At 36.6% G+C, this 19169-nt stretch overlaps 1 protein-coding gene across 16 annotated transcripts in view; it reads right to left on the bottom strand.

Annotated features, from left to right (window-relative positions):
- UTRN (utrophin) overlaps positions 1–19169 on the bottom strand; it is a 556162-nt gene that overhangs the window by 140813 nt on the left and 396180 nt on the right. For all 16 annotated transcript variants that reach the window (XM_086318195.1, XM_086318199.1, XM_086318196.1 and 13 more), the window contains one exon: positions 13232–13388. In XM_086318195.1, the coding sequence (XP_086174321.1) occupies positions 13232–13388 (157 nt within the window). The remainder of the gene's footprint in view (positions 1–13231; positions 13389–19169) is intronic.

Below are 19169 nucleotides of genomic sequence, written 5' to 3'. Positions count from 1 at the left end.
AGTCGTGTCTGACTCTGCAACCTCATGAATTGCAGCACACCAGGCCTCCCTGTCCATCACCAACTCCTGGAGTTCACTCAAACTCACGTCCATCGAGTCAGTGATGCCATCCAGCCATCTCATCCTTTGTCGTCCCCTTCTCCTCCTGCCCCCAATCCCTCCCAGCATCAGAGTCTTTTCCAATGAGTCAACTCTTCACATGAGGTGGCCAAAGTACTGGAGTTTCAGCTTTAGCATCATTCCTTCCAAAGAAATACCAGGGCTGATCTCCTTCAGAATAGACTAGTTGGGTCTCCTTGTAGTCCATGAGACTCTCAAGAGTCTTCTCCAACACCACAGTTCAAAAGCATCAATTCTTCGGCGCTCAGCCTTCTTCACAGTCCAACTCTCACATCCATACATGACCACAGGAAAAACCATAGCCTTGACTAGACGGACCTTTGTTGGCAAAGTAATGTCTCTGCTTTTGAATATGCTATCTAGGTTGGTCATAACTTTCCTTCCAAGGAGTAAGCGTCTTTGAATTTCATGGCTGCACTCACCATCTGCACCATCTGCAGTGATTTTGGAGCCCCAAAAAATAAAGTCTGACACTGTTTCCACTGTTTCCCCATCTGTTTCCCATGAAGTGATGGGACCGGATGCCATGCTCTTCGTTTTCTGAATGTTGAGCTTTAAGCCAAGTTTTTCACTCTCCACTTTCATTTTCATCAAGAGGCTTTTTAGTTCCTCTTCACTTTCTGCCACTACTCAGCAATAAAGAGGAACAAAATTTTTTAAGAAAAATGTTTTTATAGCCATCAAGCTGTACGTTATATCCCCCAAATTTATTTATCTTATAACTAAAAGTCTGTATCTTTTGACTGTCTTCACCTGTTTCTACCAATCTCTTCTCTCACTTCTGACAGCCACCAATCTGTTCTCTTTTAAGGTGTCAAATTTCTACACAATAGTGAAGCTCAAGCACTGGGAGAATCTAGTGGTACTCAGCACAAGAGGGTAAAATAATAAGCTATATTTTAAAATCTACCTCAACAAAGATATTCCAAATCCTTTCCCCTCATAAAAAAATCTTTCCCACTCTTGTTTTGAATAATGTTGGCAGTATTAAGACAGGAAGAAGGTAACCTCTTAACTGACTACAATATTAAGGCATAAAGAAGTATAATGGTATTGATAAATTTTCTTACAACTTCAACCATGTTATTTCCAGCTCTTGAAGAAAGATTGTTGATTACATTTCTGTCAGCAATTACCTTTATTAAAGATTCAGCTATATAAAGTAGAAATATCTTCAAAATGTATTTCTTTTTTGAAAAAAAAAAAGGGATTATAGAGAGATAAAGAGGAAAAAGGAACATTCATATCAAAGGACCTTTATTTTGGGGTATTTTCATTCACTCGACATTCAACAAATATTGACTTAGCATCTAGAGTGCTAGAAGTAGACAAAGACACAATAGAAAATGAGTAATTGGGTGATTATAAATGCTACAGAAAAAGAGAAAAGCAGAAGAGAATTAGAGAGTTTAGGAGTATTGGGATGGGGATTACAATTCAAGTAGAGAAGTCTAAGTAGGCTTCATTAAGAAGGTGCTATAACATGAAAAGATGCTCAACATCACTCATTATCAGAGAAATGCAAATCAAAACCCCAATGAGGTACCATTTCACGCCAGTCAGAATGGCTGTGATCCAAAAGTCTACAAGCGATAAATGCTGGAGAGGGTGTGGAGAAAAGGGAACCCTCTTACACTGTTGGTGGGAATGCAAACTAGTACAGCCACTATGGAGAACAGTGTGGAGACTCCTTAAAAAACTGGAAATAGAACTGCCATACGACCCAACAATCCCACTGCTGGGCATACACACCAGGAAACCAGAAGGGAAAGAGACACGTGTACCCCAATGTTCATCGCAGCATTGTTTATAACAGCCAGGACATGGAAGAAACCTAGATGTCCATCAGCAGATGAATGGATAAGAAAGCTGTGGTACATATACACAATGGAATATTACTCAGCCATTAAAAAGAATACATTTGAATCAGCTCTAATGAGCCAATTATACAGAGTGAAGTAAGCCAGAAAGAAAAACACCAATACAGTATACTAATGCATATATATGGAATTTAGAAAGATGGTTAACAATAACCCTGTATGTGAGACAGCAAAAGAGACACAGATGTATAAAACAGTCTTTTGGACTCTGTGGGAGGCGGGGGGATGATTTGGGAGAATGGCATTGAAACATGTATAATATCATATAAGAAACGAATCGCCAGTCCAGGTTTGATGCAGGATACAGGATGCTTGGGGCTGGTGCACTGGGATGACCCAGAGGGTTGGTATGGGGAGGGAGGTGGGAGGGGGGTTCAGGATTGGGAACACGTGTACACTCGTGGCAGATTCATGTTGATGTATGGCAAAGCCAATACAATATTGTAAAGTAGATAGCCTCTAATTAAAATAAATAAATTGAAAAAACAAAAAGAAATTAAAAAAAAAAAGAAGGTGCCATAGAGCAAACATTTGAAAGCAGTGGAGAATTAACCACATAAATATCAGGGAAAAGGCATTCCAGGCATAGCAGTCAGCATGGTGCTGTGACTGAAGGCACAGCATGGCTGAAATCAGCATATAAGAGAAAAAATAGTAAAATGAGACAAGCAAGGTGTGAGTGGGAGGTAGGTCAGATTATGCAGGGTTCTGGAGACCATTATGAGAACTGTAGCTTTCATTCTGAATGAGAAAGGAAGTCACTATAGACTTCTGATTTATTTGAATATGAATACTCTGGCTGTTGTGCTGAGAACAACAGAGGTGTACTTGTAGCTCTGAACAGCTGGTAAAAAGTAGACAGATTCAAATTCTATGTTCTGAACATACAGCCAACAAGATTTCCAAAAGATTTCCAATAAGAGTAACAGACTGAGTATGCAAGAAAGGCATGATTGAAGGTGATTTTTTTTTTTTACCTAGCAGTCAGAATAGGATTCTATCAACTGAAATGTGGAAGACTGGTTAGATCAAGTTTTGAGGGGCAGGTTCAGGAATTCAGCTCGGACATACTAATTTGGAAATGTCTATTAGATTCCCAGATGGAGATGGTATGAAAACATATAAATTTGAGAGTGACCATATAGATGACACATAAAACTCATCAGGAGGTCAGACGAATGAATGAACTCATCAGGAGTTCAGGAAGGAATGAATATAGAGAAGCTGGCATGGCCTGAACCACAATGCATCTCAATTTTAGAAGGCTGAGGAAAGAAGGAGCAACTAGCAAAGGAAACTGAGAAGGAGCTACAAGTAAGGTGAAAAGAAAATCATGATATAGTAGTATCTTAGGAGCCAGGTAGAGAGACAGAAGTACTGTTAGTGAGCCAACAGGAAAAAGAGGACCAAAAAATGTCACAAGTCAGCCAACATTAACAAACAGCGACATAAGTTACGATGAGGGACATATGACTCAAGAGTCGGGGCTCAGGGTGGCTTACTTGAGAAAAGAGATGCTTGTGGTAAGTTTAAGAGGCTTTTGTTCTCGTAAAAGTGCCGCTTTATGATTGTCAAAACATACACTGTTTTTCTTTTGGATGCAAGCAGCTCTGGCTATAAAATTTGCAGAGCCCAGTGTACAGTGAAGTTGCAAGGCCCCTTTTCCAAATATTACTAAGAATTTCAAGATGGAGGCAGCAGAGCATTAAATCAAGTGCAGAGCCCTTCAAAGAACAGAACCTTGTGTGATGGTGACTGCATGGGACACACACCCACGACAGAAGGCATCTGAACTATAGTAAATACAAGTATTGCTGGTACAGCAGGCTTTCTGAGCTTCTGGTTTCAGAAAAGCACTTAACTGCTTACTAGAGAATGCAAGCAGAAAAAAAAAAAATGACACAAACATAAGGAGAATCTGTTAGAACGTAATTTACTTTTCTCCCCAACTTGCTTTCAAAGCTAAATCAGCATATATGGATCTGAAGTCATTATAGTATGACAGCAAAAAAGGGCAGAAGAGTCGTTAAATTTGATAGCACTAATAAAACTACATGAAAAAAGGCAAAGAAAACAAGCTTACTTCTCATTGGTATGCAGACAAAAAAAATTTTTTTTTTTTTAAAGAATCTCCATAGTGTTTTAAGAGTTTTGGTTAACATCTCTGAATGAACATTTAATATATAAATTCATTTTGGTTCTACCCCATTGACATAAAAAATGATGCTTGAATCAGAAGACCAAGTATGAATGCTAAAACTAAGACAGGAATCCTCAAGCTTCTCACAGTAATAAAACAGTAGTCTTTCCTACATTTAAAAAATATGCGCATATATAAATGTATCCCTTCATCTAGCAAATATATTTAGTGTTTACTATTACAAGGCATGATATTAGGTCCTGAACTTGTATTCTCTTTCTCCTTCAGCCTTGTTCTAAATATAATCAGAAAGAGAATGAGCAACATCTCTTGCTCTGTTGTATACTCCAAGTCACACCGAGTCATGGCCAGTTTTGAGGATTTTCCCTCCAGGAGTTTTGATAACACTCTTTAGTGAATTTTTATTCCAAGGTCTCTTTCCAGCTCAAAAGCTACATACTTGTTCTATGGAGCTTTTCCAATCTTCTCAAGTACAAACAGCCTTGATTCATCTGTATCTTCCTGGCTGTGTATACATACTCACATCACAGCGATTTTGATATCTACTGTAGTCGCTTGTTTTTGAGCCTGTTTCTGTTCTTAGATGATGAAGTCTGTGACAGCAAAAACAGTCTTAGGAATTGACGCATGCTCAGCACCTAGCAAGGAATGTAGCAAACATCAGGGGCAACTTGGAAGTTTCCTGAATGAATAAATGAACTGTTCGATAAATGAAACTATCACTCAGCTAAATATGACCAGAGGCAGTTTATTAGGAAAGGGCGGAATGAAAGGGAGAACCATATGGCTTGGTTTCATGGACCTCAACTTGCCTACGTCTGTTGTCCACTCTTCAATTTCACCACTAGGCAGTGATAATTATTAGGCTGCCTTGCCTTTCCCTCTAAACTTAGATATTCTGTGGCCCTTTGGGGTGAGGTTCTCAATGCCCATGTCAGGCTTGGGAGGCAAGTCAACTGCAGTCAGCTGAATGGGTAGGTAGGTGCAGACTCACTTACAGAACTGTTGCTTTTTAGGTCTTTCACACAGTCTTAGTTTACAGACCTTAGATGGCTGTGTTTTTGATAAGAAAGAAGTCAACACAGGGGCAAAGGCTGAAGGGGAACTTGGGAAATAATTTAATCAATTTTAGAAAAAGACCGACTTTTCACATTAGGTAACATTATAACAGAGGAACCAGAGATCAAATTGCCAACATCTGCCGGATCATTAAAAAAGAAAAACATCTATTTCTGCTTTATTGACTATGCCAAAGCCTTTGACTGTGTGGATCACAATAAACTGTGGAAAATTCTGAAAGAGATGGGACTACCAGACCACCTGACCTGCCTCTTGAGAAACCTGTATGCAGGTCAGGAAGCAACAGTTAGAACTGGACATGGAACAACAGACTGGTTCCAAATAGGAAAAGGAGTTCATCAAGGCTGTATATGTCACCCTGTTTATTTAACTTATAGGCAGAGTATATCATGAGAAACGCTGCGCTGGAGGAAGCACAAGCTGGAATCAAGATTGCCGGGAGAAATATCAGTATCCTCAGATATGCAGATGACACCACCCTTATGGCAGAAAGTGCAGAAGAACTACAAGGCCTCTTGATGAAAGTGAAAGTGGAGAGTGAAAAAGTTGGCTTAAAGCTCAACATTCAGAAAACGAAGATCATGACATCCTGTCCCATCACTTCATGGCAAATAGATGGGGAAACAGTGGAAACAGTGTCAGACTTTATTTTTCTGGGCTCCAAAATCACTGCAGATGGTGACTGCAGCCATGAAATTCAAAGACACTTACTCCTTGGAAGAAAAGTTATAACCAACCTAGATAGCATATTAAAAGGCAGAGACATTACTTTGTCGACAAAGGTCCGTCTAGTCAAGGCTATGGTTTTTCCAGTAGTCATGTATGAATGCAAGAGTTGAACTGTGAAGAAGGCTGAGCGCCGAAGAATTGATGCTTTTGAACTGTGGTGTTGGAGAAGACTCTTGAGAGTCCCTTGGACTGCAAGGAGATCCAACTAGTCCATTCTAGAGGAGATCAGGCCTGGGTGTTCTTTGGAAGGAATGATGCTAAAGCTGAGACTCCAGCACTTTGGCCACCTCACGCGAAGAGTTGACTCATTGGAAAAGACTCTGATGCTGGGAGGGATTGGGGGCAGGAGGATAAGGGGACGACAGAGGATGAGATGGCTGGATGGCATCACCGACTCGATGGACGTGAGTCTGAGTGAACTCCGGGAGTTGGTGATGGACAGGGAGGCCTGGTGTGCTGCGATTCATGGAGTCACAAAGAGTCGGACATGATTGAGCGACTGAACTGAACTGAACTGAACTAAACTGAACATTATAACACGGCAAAACCTTGAAATTACAGGTTTTCAGGCAAAGAGTAGCAGGGAGAATAACATATTTAATAGGGAGAATAAACACACACACACACACACACTCTAAATTTAAAGGTGGCATGTTTCCGTTTTAAACACAATGTTCAAATTTGTTATTTTAATGAGTAAACTTGCAAATATATCTTGGCAATTCAGTTTAAGGAGCAAATGTCCTGATTTTTATATAACGAGGTTTGAATATAGGAATTAAATTGAATTAAGCAAAGGACAGAGTAGCCCTGAAGGAATGGAAAAACTCATAATATCTTGCACCTGAATCATACACTTTCAATTATTCTGGGTGATTTCCTTCTCTAAAATCAAGCATGCATTACATTGCAGAAAGAGCATTAGAGCTCTGATAACTGTCCCTATATAACTTAGTATATACACTTTTATGAAAATGAAGTGCAAAGCAAAAACTGAATCTGCAATTTTATCCAATCTTCAAGTATCTGACTGAAGTAATTTCATAACATTACAAATGAATGCTATATATATTATATGTGCTTTCTAAGTAATTGCTGATTGAACAATAATCTCACACTTTTGAAAGTGAAGCTACATATAAGGGATTTTATTTCCCAAAAAACTTTTAAAATTATACTAAGTAGAAAAATTAAACTTTTTCAATGTATTCTAAAAGTCATTAGAAATATTATACATTTTATAGTAGTAATTTATTTCAACATTTAAGGGTATTAAACTTGGACCTACATGAGGAAAAAAGATAATATGATTGTATTATTTACCAAACAGAAACCTAAAAAGTTTAGAGCATGATTTCTGCTTAATGTAACAGGTTGACCCTAGATTGTAATGGGAAGCTAGTTCTGCTGGACAGTAAATAACAGATATTAATATGGTTTTATTTAATTAGCTAAAACAACTCATATAGCCTATGACAGTTTTAAACAAAATAAATATAATCAAAACTATCAAGACAGATTCTCAGCAGTTATGGGAGATGAGACCAGCCACCATTTACTGTGGACCAGGTGCCAAGCCAAACACTTTACCATCAAGGCACTTTGACTTATGATTATGATTTAACAAGTTGGCCTATGATGGGCTGTTAAAACATTGAACAAAGTATTTATTAGAATTATTGCTGAAAATCTATCAGTGTTCTAAGTCACTGGTTAAAACATCCAAGAAAGTATAGATATTTAATTAAGGGTTCAAAATGTATTGATGTTTCAGAATATCAGTTCCTGGGACATTTACATAACAGAAGGAAAAGATGCCAATCCATGAGTCACGCATTTCCCTGTATAAGACAGATTGTTGAGCCAAGCCTTTGCTATGGGGGCTTTCTGCTTGCTCATTGCCTAGGACTGCTACATTTTTCCAGAAGCATCAACCCTACTAGCTTCTTTGCTTTTCTGCGTTGTTTCTGATCCACAGAATGTCTGTTGTATTTTGGAGTCCAATTTTGCCATGTTTGATTTTTCTGTTTTTAACATTTTATCTGTAATTGTTAGGCATTTGAGCGGATGAGGTGCTTTGAAATATGACCTTACAGTATCATTCTAACTGAAGTCTCAGAGCCATCACCTAAATATTTAAATGTATATTTCTTCTGGATACAGTCATAAGCATAGAGCATTTAGGTATAAGAATAACTGAAATATGTTACTGAAGTAGTGGCTGTGTCTTACTGCCCTCTGTATATTTAGTATCAATTCAAAATATAAGTCATTCTGTGAATAGTGGAGGTAGATAGATGGATGGATGGATGGATGGATGGAAGAAGGATGGATGATGAAGTGACTGGCACTGCTATTATCAAAGAACAGTTATGAAAAAGTGTCATTAAATCACTGATATACATGTAAAGTACTAGAGTATAAAAATATATGTGGGACTCAGAAAACTTTGAGAATATATGAGTTTCCATAAATCAACCTTTTTGTATCAGAGGTGACTGAACACATACATCTGAGATAAGCGAGTCTCTTACCATCTGCAACATTGAAAGTAGACTGGACCCAGGGTAAGGAAATGTAAATATAAAATAATGCATATTTTATATTTTATACATTTGTGCTCTTTTATTTACAGACACTCAAATATTGCCTTTCAAGGTAATTAGATTCATGGTTAAATATATATAATTTGCCTATTACTCTTAAATAAGTTGATTAAACGCAGTGTATGCACATTAGTTTTATGGGTTTGGCTTTTCCATGATAAGTTGTTTCTTTTATTATGAACAAGAAATAAATCACCTTCCAGTTTCTAAGTTCATATCTTATCCCATATAAATTCTCAAAAATATTGTTGTTTCAATGGCTTCATCCATTATTTTGAGGAGTCCAAGTTTGCTTAAGGCACCAATAGGCTAAAACAATAAGTATAGGTTATGATATTAAAACTTAGAGCACTCAAACATAATAATCTAAGGAAAAATATGAAATGCAGACAAAGAGCAACTAATATTAAAAATATACTATAAAATATAAGCTTAAGTCCTAGTTTAAAGAATAACTCCAACATCTGTTGCTTTACTTACTATGTGTACCCTGCTAAGTGGTCATATATAGTGATGATTAGACAATATGCCCCAAAGCTGGGATTACAAGGCTGGTGTGTGTATGTTGGGGGCAGGTGGGGGTGGTAACTGAAACCAGGTCTACCTAAGACCATGTGCTGGGTTCAATAACTCTGTATATAGTCAGGTCCAACATAAGTTGTCTCAGAATAGAGAATAATACACCACTATCTAAGTGAGATGAGCCAAAGAAAGTTTTCAGTGAACTTGAATACATATACTGCTGAGGATATGGGTTAAATCATCAGATGCCTACCCATAATTATTTTCTCCAAATTCTTCAAATAAATTTTTGACATCAGATTTTGACCTTATTGGAAGCAACTTTTGAGTCATCTAAAGCACATTGAGTTTTCTGCACGTAGTGACTCTACATCCACCTAAGGTACTGAGACACAGGTTTGTTTTTCACTTTGTATATAATAATGCCACTGGAAATTTTAATGTAAAACTTAAGTGCTAATTAAGTGTAACATCAGCACAGGTGGTTATTTGGGGCATCTGGCAGATGTGTATTTTTGTCTTGTCCATAACGTAACATATGGTGTCACTTTCTAAACTGATTTTTAAAAGACTTCTGTGCAATGACATTCAAGACTTGCATTTATGTGATCATATCTCCTGGAATAATTAACAAATCAGAGTAAATTTCTTTGTCTTTTACTTAAAAAAAATCCATCTAGTAATCTCTAGACATTCTAACTGAGCACACAGAGATTATATCAAATTTATTCAACTTCTTTAAATAGTACAGTGTGATTTAAAATAAAATAATTCAGATAGCCATCTATAAAATGAGTGTGAGTTTGAAATAAAATACAAGGTCTCCCCTCTTTCTAAAGGAACATTTCAGAAAATAAAATATCTTGCCTAATATTAATATCAAACCACACAAGGGTTGAATTTCATTGTCCTAACTAGGTAAGTCAAAAGGCAAGAGTTCTTTGAAGTTAAAAAGATTTTTTTAAACTTTATTATGACAATTAAAGACCTAAAATAGCAAGTCAGTAAAAAAAAAAATTACAGAGTTTGTAATAATAGGAAAAACTAAAAGACTAAATGCTAAATTTAATGCTAAGCATATCTGTAAAAATTAATTTAAAAATTATTTTGTGTTATGTTTAAAGCTATACCATAATGTTATAATTGAAGAGAACTCTACAACCCATTAAAGAAAGAAAATTGGTAATAAATGTACACATGAACTGAAAACATGCATAGATTATAACCAAAGGACCAAAGTAAGGGTTAGAGAAATGGATGATTAGGCAGACAACCAGAGATCTGGGACAGCAACGTGCAGTTCACAGCTGAGCTACAAACCTTGTTGGCAATGATTTCTCACCGCACAGAGAAGACACAGGAACTCCAAGGTGGAGAAGGACAAACGTAAGTTCTCCCTGCCTGCCAGGCCCATGTCTGTTTTTTGTACCAGTGCGGCACCCCACTCCAGAACTCTTGCCTGGAAAATCCCATGGATGGAGGAGCCTGGAATGCTGCGGTCCACGGGGTCACTGAGGGTTGGACACGACTGAGCGACTTCACTTTCACTTTTCACTTTCATGCATTGAAGAAGGAAATGGCAACCCACTCCAGTGTTCTTGCCTGGAGAATCCCAGGGACGGGGGAGCCTGGTGGGCTGCCATCTATGGGGTTGCACAGAGTCGGAAACGACTGAAGCGACTTAGCAGCAGCAGCAGCAGCAGTCCTTCTACTACTGTGCTACAAAGTGCCAGGTGCACACTAAGTAAATGTTGAGTATTTGCTAGAAGTGAAGGAAGGAGGAAGGAAAACTCAGATATGAAATCATATGCTTCTTATAAATAAGGGGACTGGACTGAATTATTTCTTGGGTTCCTTTCAGTCCTAACAATTGATAATTCTAAGTTGTACACACACACACATGATTTGCTTGATAAAAAGCATATGAAGGCCGGGGGAAAAGATATCTCCAAATACCCAGGAAAGAAAAATCTTGCCTGAAACATAGAGCTACCACAGGTACATCCAAATGGATTCTGATTTTAAGAAAAGACTGAGGACAGAATACTGGCAAGGCGGAGGTTTTACTACACTTGGACTATTCTACGTCTATAGCCGACAAGGTTCAGTAAGAAAAGTAAACTCATATTACATGTAGGTGTCACATCTTTCAATATTGCCTTGTTTGTACTAACACACAGGGATTCACCCTGCTTGTAATAATTTATGGCAATTAGAAACATTACTCTTGGCAGTTAGGAAAGAAGGTTACTTTTTACCGAATGTGACAGTATTGGTAGAAGGGCTTTTAAAGAGCTAACCAAATTTAAATAAGGCCATTCATTGGGGTGGACCCTAATCCAGTATAACAGGGGTCCTTATAAAAAGAGGGCATTTTGACCAGTTTTAAGACACAGATACCCACAAAGTGGACATCATGTAAAGACACAGGGAGAAGACAGCCATCTACAACCCAAGGAGAGGGGCCTCAGAAGAAACCCACCCTGCTTGCATCTTGACTTCAGATTTCTAGACTCTAGAAATATGACAAAATAAATGTCTGATGTTTAAAACACCTATTTAGGAACTTTGTTATGGTGGACCTAGCAAACTGATACATTTCCACAAACTTCACTCTAAAATCTATTGCCTAAGTTATTTTTCCTAGCATCTTCACCTCAGTTCCCAAAGTAAAATATGAAGCTTTCATCAAAACATTAATAATATATAATATTAAGAGAATTTATAGTTTTGGATCATTGATAAATTTAGAAGGTAGACTATGATAAAATATGTTCTACAATCTAGAATCAACATGAACCTGTAAAAGGAAAAATCATTTCCTACCTCAAGATTTCAGTTTTAATCAAAATGGTAGTACAGTCACAAACACATTTTATTCCTTAACAAAACAATTCTATTAGAAGAGCTTTGTAATATTCCATTTCATCACTAATACCTGAATCCTCAAAATGGGTACATGAATAATCAATAGAAGACAAAGCTGAAAAATGTAAGGAGACATTGATTTTTTAAATCAGTAATTTAAAATCTTCTACCATTATTATTACATACTGTATCTTCCTTTTTATCTCAATCTTAGAGCTATTTCTATACTATATTCTCTTAAAGTACAAAGAGAAAATTTACCCAAATGGTAACTTGAATAACCTGATCGCAAGCATTTGAAATAAAATAAATCCCAGGATCTTATCATTTTGCATTGAAGCAGTTTATAACATAGAAGACATCTTCCTTTAGAAGAAGCATATGTTAGTGTTTGTCATTTTTTAAAATGGGAACAGAGTTCTAACATCACAGCAAAATGTAAAGATTTAGAATAAGAACTTGTGTTGCATGTGAAGAGTAAAACAATATAACAAAACAAGGTGATATGTGATATATGAGAAAATGGGTATGAAGAGATATAAAATAAATGAATAGAAAGTTAATGAGGCAAACAATTTAAATAATTCAAGGACATAACAGTCAATGTGTCACTTGATAATATTCAGTATATCTGCTTTTCGAAGTAAAAGTACAAATTTGCATAGAGATAGATATTTAAACAGAATAAAAATGCAAGAGTTTTTTTTTTTTTTTTTTAATGCAAGAGTTTAAGATTAAAAAAAAAGAAAGAAAGAAAACTCCACAAACCTGTAAAACAGTTTTAAACACAAAGGTCTTCATTTGCTTTTGGACTTATATCTATACTATTTTCTCACTACAAGTCCTTATTTTTCTCCAGTTTCATTTAACAAAACAAAATAGTTTGTAACTCTTTATGACTCTTTAACTTCTGAATTTAAGATTAACTTAGAGTAAATATTTCCCCAATATAATATATTAACAATTTAAAATCTATAAGGAATAGATGAATTTCATGATCAGCTAAGAATACTATTATGCTTTAGATACCTGCAACATTTGAAAAACTCTTCAGTTAAATATGAAGAGAAAACTTAATCTGAAACAAAAGGGAGCAAGGCATGCAATTTCAATAAGATGCCTAAATACTAGTAATTAGAAACAGAGGGAGGAAAAAAAAATCCTGTCATAATTGGTTCCACTAACATATTTATTTTATTTGGAATATTTACTTCACAAAATAAAAATGAACAAAGAAAGGTACCCACTGTATGTGGTCAACTTACTTTACAATGATCATATTGGAGCTGTAAGGCTGGGACATCCCCTCCAACAGGCATTTGTTTCTTAAGCTCTTCATCTTTCATATTCAGCCATTTGATCAGTTCTTCTAAAGACGTCAGCAATCTGTTCCATTTCTCAGCACTGGCCTCCAAATGAGCCCTGTTGAGAGATAACACTGACCACATTTAAACATTTGAAATGCATCTGAAAAATTACATACCCTCCTTTGGCCTAATAATCTTGTATAACGAACTAATGCTCACATCTAAGAAAGAGACTGACACTTTATAAAAAGGATATATATTTCCTGTAAAAAATAGTTCTTTTGAATAAGCTAGACTAGTCAGGATGTGTTTGTAGTATTTGTCAAAAGTTAAAACATACACCTCCATGTCACAAAGGCATCTATAAGGCTTTCAAGAAGAATGCCCATGACATAATGCAAAATTAAGCAAGTTTCAATAGTTTATATATGGTGTATATGCACATTCAAATGTAACTTTTTTCATTTCTTCTATCTATATAGGAAGAGAGGTATACAAGAAATTATATGTATATAAAATGTTTAGAAAGACACATACCAGATGTAGTTACTACTAAGAGCAAATTAACCACTTAATTTTTATATATTTTGGTACTAATTGAGTATATTCAACAGGCTTATGTGATTTTTCTTTCCAAAAAAGCTAATTTTGAGAGGGATTACTAATGTCTTAATTTCTCTCATAGTCAAATAAATTACTGAAAGCAGAATATCACCAATATTTATCTCAGAATATTGAAAAACAATAAGACATTACTTGGACAGAACACTATTTGGCTTTTGGATGACTGATATCTAGTGACATATGTCCACTGTGAAAAGAAAATAATTGGTCAAAAACCATTGATTGCATTATTTATACTCTGAATCAAAGATAAGGTCTTTATTCCAGTAAAAATTTCTGTTTTTAACACAAAGTTCCTTAAGATTCTTAAATTGTGAACTTATAATTAGGAAACTTTATTTAAGAAATACATTTTTATGTGATGAATATTTAAATAAGAGAAAAGCCTTTGAAAATAGACATGTAAACAAAAGACAAATTTGCTAGATGCTCCTGTTAGAGCCTTGGAGAAAGCCCAGTTATACAGCCTCAAGCCCACACCACATGGGTTTAAAAGGATGAATCAGTCAAAAGCAATTCAAAAGACTCAAGGAATCAGTGTTTCCTCATTCTTGCAGCAGACAGACCATGAACGTGGACTTACAAGCTAAACTGCATGAAATGGAATTACCTTGACTGTCCATGACCTTTCAGAATGAGAGAGGCAAGGCTAATGGAGACAGACATAAGCTTTGTTACATAACAGCTTCCAAAGACTAAAGATTTATGATAGATAAAGATGACTCATTTGGGGCAACCCCAGGGACATGAAACCTCTGTTGACCAGGCTTCACATCCTTTCATACACAACTTTTACCATAACACTGGCTTATGATCCACGCTTCCACAAAACCGCTGCTTCACTGAATGGTATAAAACAAATCAACCAAGCACAACTACTGTCTCTCAGACTGATCAGTGATTTCCTTTTTGGGAAAGGAAATCCGAACCTTTGTCTCAAAGCTAATAATAGCTTGCTCTAGCAAAAAGCAAATATTTCCCCAATGATCACATTAGGTGATCTCAGCAGTGGATATTCAACAATATCATAAGTCTTGTTTAAAAGTTCATAATGTGTTCAGAAGAACAACTACATATCTCTGATTTCTAGTTTATCTCTAATTCCTAAAAAATTGGCCACAGTCTAGCAGCCAATATTCTTGGCTAAAAGAAAAAAAATGGTAGTTCTGTATATCTCTAAAACACCAAGAATCTGCATTCAGTCAAACAAGACCAACTGTCCTGCAATCTATTTATAGTTCCATTGTCAACTGGTTAAGATAAAACAAACTCTTCAAACAACAAAATTCTATGTCTTATAAAACCAAGATATGAAATAATTTTTAGGAAAATTATAAATACAGAAAGAAGTTTAAATTATAAGTTTAAATCTTATAATTTAAATTTTTATTGTATTCTCTTGTATTTAAAGTCTTTTCTGTTCATTCTACAGGTGCTAAGATTGACCTCACATTACAAACTTGTGCTGTAATGAGATCCCAGTTCTGTTTGCTGGCCAACTTTTCTGTGTTCATATTGATTAATTTTAGGCCAAATATGTAATTACCTATCACTGATAATAATTTTACCTGGCACAGAACAGAACTAAATAATTTCAATTATGAAAGTGAAAGTTGCTCAGTCATACTCAACTCTGCAACCCCATGGACTATACAGTCCATTGAATTCTCTAGGCCAGAATATTGGAGTGGGTAGCCTTTCCCTTCTCCAGGAGATCTTCCCAACCCAAGGATTGAACCCAGGTGTTCTACATTGCAGCTGGATTCTTTACCAACTGAGCTACAAGGTAAGCCCAAGAACACTGGAGTGGGTAGCCTATACCTTCTCCAGCTAATCTTCCTGACGTAAGAATCAAACCAGGGTCTCCTGCATTGCAGGCAGATTCTTTAGCAACTGAGCTATTAGGGAAGATATTAACTGAAAATTCTCTCTGCCAGTTACAAAGCATTTTGTCAACTATATTTGGTGCAATTTCTTTCCAATATTTTTAAATCCCCCAAATAAATAGACAAATAAACAACGGCTAGAAATCAGAAGTCCTTAGTCAATCAATAAGTGCTTGAGTGTCTTTGTGTGCAAAACACTGATGCACACACCCTGACCTCTTATTTTAGATTATTTGATCCTGCATCTTCAATATCTATAGTTTAGCGCTTTAATCAATAACCAAACCAGACATTACATTCCTTTGAAAGCCAATTACATACTCATTGTATTGAAGAGCATGCAAAAGTCTTTTCCAGTGCAATTAACTTTTTGACTGCACAGGGATAATGAAATTGATCACTGAAATCTATGGCATATGGGACCTGAATAACTCTTTATAAAGATGAAGGAAATACATTTTTAAGAGAGATACTGAAGTTACTTTGAAATAAATAAAAATAACATTTGCGTATGTGCTTCTCAGAATCTTTCCCTTTCCATAATAAAAAACAAGCTGATCTGACAGAATCTTTGCCTGGAAAATCTGTTCTGGTTATTCTCTGATAGATTATAAATATGTGTTTAGTGGATCACTACCATATGTCCAAATAAATGTATGCTTCTGTAGTAGCCTTCAGTGTCCTAGTTTCAATTTAATTCTTTCATCTTTCAAGATGAAAGCCTTTTCTTGGGCACTAGGTTGAATGGTTTACAAAAAGAAACCTTACATTTGTGTTTGGTGTAGTTGTACTTCTTTAATTTTACTTTAAACATTCTGAAGCTTGTATTTTCCCAAGACTACAGACAGCCAGTCATCAATCATGCTTTCAGAATCATCACTTAAAACATTTCTTTATCCCACACATATCTGCAGGTACTCACATTTTGGATAATAGACTTATTATACCCTCACCTGCTTCAGTTCATTCTTTGGGTACCTAACATGTGCAAAGCAATAGATACTTTCATTTTGCTATTAACTCAGAGTGATATCTACTACATAAAATGCTTTACAAAAGTTACTTCTTTTAGATTGAATAACTTATTTTACAACTTTGTAAACAATTTTAAGTGATGAGTTATTTTTAAAACTATAACATGAAAACATTTTAGAAGGTAAATAATCATTAAAAAGCACCTCATCATTTAAATATAGTAGAAAAGGAACTATGGATAAAACTATGTATTAATATACATTCTAAACCCTTAATTCTAAACCCAAAAAACTACTTATTATGTTTCTCAAAGAAGTATTTATTCCTTTTCCCAACATACAGAGACAAAAAAAGGAAAAAGAAAATAGAGTAAACAGTATGAGAGGGACATCTATTTTAAAAAAATATAGTTTTCCATTTTTTTTTTTTTCAATAAAAGCAAACACCTATGGAGCACTCCAGAGAAGGCAATGGCAACCCATTCCAGTACTCTTGCCTGGAAAATCCCATGGACGGAGGGGCCTAGTAGGCTGCAGTCCATGGGGTCGCAAAGAGTCGGACACGACTGAGCAACTTCACTTTCACTTTTCACTTTCATGCATTGGAGAAGGAAATGGCAACCCACTCCAGTGTTCTTGCCTGGATAATTCCAGGGATGGTAGAGCCTGGTGGGCTGCCGTCTATGGGGTCACACAGAGTTGGACACGACTGAAGTGACTTAGAAGCAGCAGCAGCAGCAGCATGGAGCACTTGCTCTGATATCAAGCACTACCCTGTTTCAGAAATATAAAGTTCTAGGGTCAAGTTGGAGAAGGAAATGGCAACCCACTCCTTGTTCTTGCCTGGAGAATCCCAAGGATGGGGGAGCCTGGTGGGCTGCCATCTATGGGGTCGCATAGAGTCGGGCACGACTGAAGCGACTTAGCAGCAGGGTCAAGTTAGGAGAAACAGAAGTAAACCAAATATACTCTGAGATAGGAAACCTCCTAAGAACTCTCTGAGGCAACTACAGCTCAGAGAAGAAAGAAATTTGCTCAAGAAGCCGTGGTGAGAATTTGGAATATTCATACTCAATTCTAAGCCCTTTATACTATGTTGCTTTCATCATGGAGAACACTCAAGAGGGCAGATAGAAACTGCCCAGATATATATGTAGACAAGGAAAGATACATTTGGAAAGTAGTAGGTCTGCCAAAGAATTTGATGATTCAAATTAAGAGGAGTAAAGATATACCATCCCTTGTTGTGTAAGGAAGGAATCGTGCTTGTGTTTGTGCTCACTTGCTCAGTCGTGTCCAACTCTTTGCGACCCGTGGACTATAGCCCACCAGGCTCCTCTGTCCATGGGATTCTCCCGGCAAGAATACTGGAGTGGGTTGTTATTTCCTACTTCAAGGGACCTTCCGAACCCAGGAATCGAACCCATGTATCTCATGTCTCCTGACTGGCAGGTGGATTCTTTACCACTGGTCACCAGGGAATGCACAGAATTAAATATCCACTTTGGCATTCTTACTACACAGAAACTTTTATTTCATGGTAAAACCCATAGACTATACGTTCAGTTATAATGAAAAAAAAAAAAAAAAAAAACCTTCATTAGTGCAAAAATCACCAGGAACATTAAATATGAGATATTCCTGCTCCCAGAAAAGAAATTAAGACTGACTACAAGAAAAAAGTGGAGTTCTCAGAATTCAGACTGTTCTGAAAAGAACACCAAAGCTGTGCTTCCAACATTATAGCCACCAGCAACATGTGACAATTTCAGTTTAAAGCTTCAGGGGGGACTTCCTTGGTGATCCAGTGGCTAAGACTCTGAGCTCCCAGCACAGGGGGCCCAGGCTTGATCCCTGATCAGGGAACTAGATCCCATATGCCGCAACCAAGAGTTCTCATCCTGCAACTAAAGATCCTGCATGCTGCCACTAAAAAAAGAAAGAAAGAAAAGAAAAAAAATTCCATGTGCCACAATTAAGACTCAATGCTGTCAAGGAGTCAAATAAGTATTAATCTTAAGGTAACTAAAATAAGTGAAATGGGGAATTCGGTTCACCAGTTGCACTCGCCACATTTCAACTGCTCAACTTTCCACATACGGCTGATGGCTACTGTAGAGAACATGTCCATCACTGCAGAAAGTTTTACAGAGGAGCACTTAGCCAGAGGGAAAAATAAGGAAAGCTGCAGAATCTTCTTCTATGAGATTTGAGAGAAGAAAATTTTAGTAGTTTTACAACATGGCTAGCAAAATCAACTCGCTTAAGTTAAAAGCGGTGTCGATGACATGGTAAAAGTGTGGTAACATCAGATGTAATGATGATGTTAAAGGTTAATCTTCTCTAAGGGCTTTTAAAAAGGTGCTCTGAATCTTTAGGAGGCTCATAAAGGGAAGGGAAGATAGAATTTTA

This window comes from Bos grunniens, chromosome 9 (genome assembly GCF_055505025.1).
Source record: "Bos grunniens cultivar Pamir isolate PY7600 chromosome 9, Bosgru_T2T1.0, whole genome shotgun sequence".
Lineage (NCBI taxonomy): Eukaryota > Metazoa > Chordata > Mammalia > Artiodactyla > Bovidae > Bos > Bos grunniens.
The sequence above is the reverse complement of the archived record's forward strand: the minus strand, read 5'-3'. Positions and strand labels throughout refer to the sequence as shown.